The following is a 6,920-nucleotide window of genomic DNA, read 5'->3' as shown; positions in this document are numbered from 1 at the left end:
GACTTTGTAAACTGGCCCCGGAGCGGCTGGGGTGGGAGCGGGCTCATTTCTTAGTCTGGTGCCGAGGCCTTTTCTGAATAAACTCATTTGACTTAGTGTTTCCGTGTGGATCGCGGTCCTGTGGGCGCCAGGGTGGACGGGCTGGTTTCGGGAGGTGCTGCTCTCCGGACTCTGGCCCTAGTGGAGCACCCCCGCCGGTGCACCCTGATCACAGAGCACGGGCTGGATAGTGGGCCTTGGCTGCATTTGGTCACGGGCACTGAGGCAGCTCCGCCCGCGGTGGGCAGTGTTCAGATGCCCACGTCTAGACCACACCTTCGCCTGCCCTGATTCTGGGGCAGTGATGTGCTTTGGAAGTAAACTAACTCGGCAGTGTTCTCTGTGCTTTGTCCCTGCCCTGCCGGCCACGGCCCCTTGCTGACCCTCCACTCCAAGGCACCGCCTCCCAGGACCCCCTGGGCTCCTCCCACCCGGCCTGGGCACAGTGCATCCCTCCTGTAGCATCCCTGCCCCCAGGACAGGGTGGGCGCCCAGCCTGGCTTCATCCCCCTGGGCCAGGGGCCTGGGCAGAGGGCCTTTGCACAAAAGAAGTGATGAGCTCACTGCTCTCCTGAGGAGGAGGGAGCTGCTGAGTGTGACCGTCTCCTTTCCATGAAGAGCATTGGCCACTAGCTCTAGTCCCGGGAAGGGCAGGGGAGAGGGGGACTCGATGTGACAGACAAACTGGAAGTCGTTTTGGAGGGAGACCCTGCCTTAACTCCCCAGCGCCCTCATGGGGGAGGGGCATGTCCTTAGCCCCCCCGTTTGCACCGCAGAGGGACTGAGCGCTGATGTGGGTGTGGGACGTCAATCACTGAGTCAGGGACCCAGTGGTCGGCGTCCCAGGTGAGATCCTGTGGGGTTCAAGTTCAGATAGAGAAGCTTGATGCCAGAAGGAAACTCTACTCAAGTCACCCTGGCGGTGGGGTCTGTGCCCACAGTGGGGAACTGAGGACAGCCAGGCAGCTCCAGTACACTGACCCCCAAGCTCTGGCCCCTCTCCCCCAGTCCCAGGCCACTGCAGCTCTTAGGGCTTGGCGGCAGGGGCAGCTCTGGGGAGCAGAGGCGTTCCCCCGGCGGCAGGATGGAAGGGTCTGCTAGGGGCGGGGCTTGGGCTTGTTGCGGCAGTGGAGCAGGATGCCAGATGCCAGGTGGCTCCTGAAGGAGCTGGAGGCCAGCTGGGCTTCCTTGGGAATTGGGGGGCAACTGGGAGGGGCTGAGGCGGGAGCTGGGGGGCAGCTGGGAGGGACTGAGGCGGGGTTTCTCTCAGTCTCTCCCCCTCCCTTCCCGGTAGTTGGGGGGCAACGGGGAGGGAATGAGGCGGGAGCTGGGGGGCAACTGGGAGGGGCTGAGGCGGGAGTTGGGGGGCAACTGGGAGGGACTGAGGTGGGAGCTGGGGGGCAGCTGGGAGAACTGAGGCGGGAGCTGGGGGGCAGCTGTGCCATGACCCCTAAATATGCAGATATCTTGGGGTGGGCCTGTAGGTGACCTGGATGTTGGAGAGGCCCCTAGGGTGGCCATGGAGGCCACCTGGCCCCAGGTGCTGCCCCTTCTCCTCCCAGAGTGAGTGATCAGTTTGCCCAAATCCAGGGAGCCCTGAGCTGCCAGGGGCTTGTGGGAAACGGAGCACCTGACGCAGCCTTAGAGTCCCTATTCATCACCGCTTGCCCGGCCTCAGGACCCTGGTGGTCCTCCTTCCATTCGGCCAGAGCCACCACTCTGCTGTCCCGTGGGGTGAGGGGTGCCAGGGGACAGCCAGGCCTTTGCCAGCCATGGCTCATGTGGATGGACCACTCAGTATAAAGTATGGGGTAAGGCTCTGAAGTAGGAGGTATTCCCAACCTGGCAGGTGTGGCCCTAGCCCAGTGATGGCGAACCTTTTGAGCTCGGCGTGTCAGCATTTTGAAAAACCCTAACTTAACTCTGGTGCCATGTCACATAGAGAAATTTTTTGATCTTTGCAACCATAGTAAAACAAAGATGTGTATTTTTGATATTTATTTTATATATTTCAATGCCATTTAACAAAGAAAAATCAACCAAAAAAATGAGTTCGCGTGTCCCCTCTGACACGCGTGTCATAGGCTCGCCATCACTGCCCCAGACTTTTGCCCATGGCGGGGCCCATGTCGAGAATCAGGGCTGTGGGGGCTGGCTGGAACCCTGACACGCACTCACCTTCTCCGGGAGGTCTCCCTGGGCCTTGGGCAGCCTGGGGCCCACTCAGGGCCTGGGGAAGGGCAGGCAGCTTCCGGACCCCATTTCTCAGACTAAAGGTGCGCCTTCCCCACAGGAGCCCTTCCATGTGGGCTCCCACACCCCGGGGAGGAGCAGGGAGAAAAGAGCGTCTTTCTCTTTTGCTAAAAGGTGTGTGTGTCTCACTCAGCAGCCGGAGTAATTTTAACTCAGAGGCTGACCCAAAAAATGCCACTGGTTGCTTCCCCCCACCCCGGCCCCTGCCTTCCTCCCACAGCCTGGACTGGGAGGCCCGGTGGTGGCGGAAGCCCCTGCCCAGCTTGGTGGGCCCGCTGAATGGGGGGTTTGTGTGCAGCCAGAGGGGCGGGAACTGGAGACCTGCCCGCCGCCGGCCCCGCCCTCCAAACCCCGCGCCCAGAGCCCCGAGCCCCAGCCTGGCCGCGCCTCCAGCGCCACTCAGAGTGCACGCAGCCATGGCCAGAGCCCCCACGCTGGCCCTGCTCCTGCTCGGGCAGCTCCTGGCCAGGACCGAGGCGCAGGTGAGCACGGGGCGCAGGAGAGCTGGGCTCGTCCCCGCGGACTGGGGTGGGGGTCTGGGGCTCTGATGTCAGACATCCAGCCGTGCAGCCTGGGGGCCGGCCCCCACCCCAGCCGCCTGGGCCAGCCAGCGAGTGAGCCTGGGACAGGGAGACTGGCACAGGCCTATCTCGACCACCAGGCTGAGCCCACAGACACCAGGCCTCCTCTGCGTGAGCCCAGGAGGCTGCCTGGTCCTCCCAGGCCAGGGTGCCGCCACCGCCAGAGACCACAATGTGGCCTTTGTTCCCAGGCTCCCTGCGGTGGGCACAGCCCTTCCTGGCTGCACAGATGAGGCAGTAGACACTGGCAGGGGGCGGGGGGCATCCCTGAAGCCAGACAGGGTCATGGGCCCCTGTGCCAGGCCCCAGTGCTGCTCGACCCTGGGAAGAAGGGACACTCCATCGGACTGACCCAAGAGCTAACCAGGGGACCCACCTCGAGGGGGAGGGGTGAAAAGTCCCAGGTGCCTAATGACATTGTTCCATTTCAGAAAGTGGGACCGCGAGGTCCTCCTGGTCCCCAAGGGCCACCTGGGAAGCCGGGCAAAGATGGCGTTGATGTGAGTTTGGGGCATGGGAAGGCCCAGGAGGGTTCTGTGGGGCTCCAGCTCTGGCTCCAACCTTTATAAACCCCTGGGCCTGATGGAGAGAAAACTACGTCCTACTTCGCAGGTCGGGTGATGTCGGGGTGATGAGCCAGCACCCATATGGGATGTGAAACAAAGACGATCCTTGTTCCTACTTGGGACACACCCCACAGGGCCTGCCTGGGGCGGCGTGGGGGCGGGGCTGCATGGTGGTCTTTGACTGGAAATGTGGGCACTGAGGTGTGTGCCCGGGGGTCTGTGCTCCTGTATTCTGGGGGTTGGGTGTGGAAGTGCAGGGCCTGACCCTCTTTGTGGGTCTTGTTGGGGCTGCTGGGGGCTGAAGCCAGCCTTGGGGGGGCTTGGCCTGCACTGCGTCCCTGGTAGGTGCCCCCAGCCAGCAATATGGGGGGGCAGCTGAAATCCTGCAGCCTGCCCCCAGGGGCCGTCTGGGGTGGAAGCCCCTCCATCCAGCCACCTCCATGAAAGGTAGGGGCCCCCTCCAAGGCATCTCCTCACCCATATTATTCCCTCTGAGTCCCCAAGGCCCTGCCTGGCTGTAGGTGGCCCTGAGCCTCCCCCTCAACCTGGACCCCACACCTCTCCCGCCTGGCTGGGCCCTTGGCCCCCCGGGGCTCCCGGGCCAGCTGATCATTCCTCCTGAGGATGCGTCCACTCAAACCTGCCTGGAGCCTCGGTTAAAGGGTCTCAGGCCTGGAGGTTGTGGCAGGGAGGCCAGGCTGCCTTCTGGGGCCTCACGGGTCTGGGGCTGCCCCTCTGGACAGGTGCGGGCAGCAGGCCTCTCAGCGTCCACAGCGCTTCCTGAAGCTTCTCTGGCAGCAGAGGAGCTAGGGCTTCTTGGAGCCTTCCCCTTGGTTCTGGGGGTCATGACCCTGAGCCCTCAAAGTGACCCCCAGAAGCAGTGTCAGCCATGTCAGGGCTGAGCCCAGCCTGTCCAGCTAGCTAGCCCCTCTCCCCAGTGCCTGCCTCAGCACCTGGCCCTAGCGGGGAGGTGCCCTAGGTGTGGACGAGGGGGTGAGGGACTCCCAACTTGCCTTCTGGGGCAGGGCCCTGGGGCCCAGCTCTGCTCCCTGGGGCGGGGTCTTCAGGGAACCCTTGGTGACATCAGGGTGTCTCCCCTCTGCAGGGCGAAGCTGGTCCTCCGGGTCTGCCTGGGCCCCCGGTGAGTGTCCTGGCTGTTGTGGGGGAGGGGTGGCCCCTTCCAGTCTGGAGGGGAGGGTGGGCCTAAAACAGAGGGGTCATTGACACCCCTTCCCACCACACTGGGCCCTGGGTTAGGGAGTAGGGCTGAGCCAGGAAGGGGTGGGAGGGAGGGTGTGTGTCGGAGTCTGTGAGGCTCTGGGAGGTGCGGGCTTTGAGGCTTTCTTTGGGCCAGTGCCTGGACAGGCGAGGAATGCAGCCTCGCGGGGTAGCTGGCCAGAGGTCCCCAAGTGAGTCCTCACAGAGCCGTGTGGGCCCAGGGATTGAGGCCCCACAGTCAGCCCTTGGCCGGAGAGGCTGACGCGCCCAGGTGCATGTCCTGCAGATGTGAGCAAGTAGGGGGCCGCTGGAGAGGGATGCCCTCCCGGGGCCCGTGAAGGGTTGGCAGGTGACCCCAGCTGGGTCGGGCCTGCAGCACACGGACAGGGCCGGGCCTCATGGAGAGAGGCCCCTCTTGCGTTGTGGGTGGTGCCCAGACTGGAAAACACAATTTCTTGGTGAGGCCAAGGCTCCCCATTGGACCTTCCTCTCACCTCTGCCCTTCCCCCACAGGGACCGAAAGGGGCTGCCGGGAAGCCGGGGAAACCAGGAGAGGCTGGGCTGCCGGGGCTGCCTGGCGTGGATGTGAGTGTGCCTGCGCTTTCTCTGCGCCCTCCCTGCCCTCGAGGCCCCCTCTCCTCTCCTGTGAGCCCCCACTCCCCTCTGGGCTTGGACAAGTTCCTCCCCAGGCCCAGGAGTCAAGGTTAATTGCTGCTGTCTAGCTGGGCCTGCTCTGGCCTTTATCCCAGAGCTGAGTCTGGCCTTGGCCAGCAGAGGACAGAGCCCCCAAACAGTAGAGGTGAAAGTCCCACCAGCTCCTGCTTATCTGGGAACAAACACCCATTATCCAGGCCCCTTAGAGCCCCAGCCCGTTGGTCATCAGGGGCTCAAGGCCTGGCCCCAAGACCACGGGGCTGAGGTCTGGATGGGACTGCGGGGCTCGCCAACTCCAGCCACGGCTCCAGGCGCTGGGCTCCCACTGGCTGCCTCCGTGTCCCCCAGAGGCTCTGGACCCCCGTGGACAGTGGATGGCCAGCACAGCACGGTGCCAGGCCCGGGGGTCTTCTCGGCCGCTCTGGACTTGGTTTAGTTAGGGAAGGGCCCATGGCTGGTTCTCCCCTGCACAGGGTGGGGGGTCACTTCCTTCCATGTGACCCCTCAAGCCCTGCCTCCCCCCAGGGTCTGACTGGTAGGGAAGGACCACCTGGATCCAAGGGCGCCCCTGGAGAGCGGGTGAGTGCCAGCAACACGGGGGGCGGCTGCAGGCAGCCCAGGGGCGAGCTTGGGGCCAGGGCCCTGCAGGACCGCGGGATAGCAGGGGACACAGGGTGGCAAGTGCACGGCCCCCCATTCCACACCCACCTCTGGGCAGAGTTGTCCTGGCATTCAGACTGTGTTGGGGAGGCGATACGGTTGGGGGTGATGGACCCCACATGCCCTCCTGCTCCCCGGGTGAACACTCAAGAGGCCCGGGGTCGCCCAGGCTGTGCCCTAAGCCTGACCATCATTCCTGAAGCCCACTTCCTGACCGACCAGCCTCTGCAGGAAGGCTTTCTCCAGCCCCGCACGCTGTCCCCTCCCTCTCTGAGCAGTGACCATCCCCCCAGCACTGGGGTGCAGAGGGCAGGGGGCACAGGGAGAGACAGAGGGAACTCGGCTGGAGGAGTGGGGACAAGGGCGAGAGTGGCAGCGGTGGCCAGTGGGTCCTTTGGTGCCGGGTGGACGGGAGTAGGTGAACTCTAGGGTCTCTGCAGGGAGCCTTGGGTGGGCAGGACCGGAGGGGAGTGGCCTCGGTACAAGTGTCTTCGCGAGGCTGGGTGACAGGACTGGCGGGCCAGGCGGGCACCCCGGCTGCCGGAGATTCGGGCTCCTCCGCAGGCCAAGGTGGAGGGTCCCGTGACCTCAGAATCCAACCACCAGGGGCTGGGACCGGTCCCAGGCCACTGGGGCAGCAGAGGGTGCCCCTCCCAGGGCCCTGTCTCTGTAAAATGAGGCCCCTCCTCTGAGGAGCTGTAGGATGGATCTGGGAGGGAGGGAAACAGGTTTGCAGACAGAGGAGGGGTGACTGGGCCCATCCCATCCCTGACACCCTTTCCTTCTCAGGGAAGCCTGGGACCCCCGGGGCCGCCGGGACTTGGGGTGAGTACATCTCATCTCCTGGTGGGGGTCTGAGGGGCTGCAGGGTCCGACCAGGGTGAGGTCCCAGGCCCTCTCCTCTCCCGGGGGGTGTGGGAGGCTCTCCTGCACCCAGACCTGAGCTGCT

General features: G+C 64.3%; 1 protein-coding gene across 1 annotated transcript in view; it reads left to right on the top strand.

The window, feature by feature from the left end:
* The first annotated feature begins 2,604 nt into the window (after positions 1 to 2,604).
* Positions 2,605 to 6,920, top strand: part of COL9A3 (collagen type IX alpha 3) — a 30,970-nt gene continuing 26,654 nt past the window's right edge. Inside the window, exons 1-6 of the mRNA XM_015567671.1 lie at positions 2,605 to 2,774; positions 3,305 to 3,373; positions 4,545 to 4,580; positions 5,171 to 5,242; positions 5,837 to 5,890; positions 6,761 to 6,796. Coding sequence (XP_015423157.1) covers positions 2,709 to 2,774; positions 3,305 to 3,373; positions 4,545 to 4,580; positions 5,171 to 5,242; positions 5,837 to 5,890; positions 6,761 to 6,796 — 333 coding nt within the window. The 5' untranslated portion in view covers positions 2,605 to 2,708. The remainder of the gene's footprint in view (positions 2,775 to 3,304; positions 3,374 to 4,544; positions 4,581 to 5,170; positions 5,243 to 5,836; positions 5,891 to 6,760; positions 6,797 to 6,920) is intronic.

This window comes from Myotis davidii, unplaced genomic scaffold (genome assembly GCF_000327345.1).
Source record: "Myotis davidii unplaced genomic scaffold, ASM32734v1 scaffold244, whole genome shotgun sequence".
Lineage (NCBI taxonomy): Eukaryota > Metazoa > Chordata > Mammalia > Chiroptera > Vespertilionidae > Myotis > Myotis davidii.
This window is presented reverse-complemented; position numbering and strand designations above follow the sequence as displayed.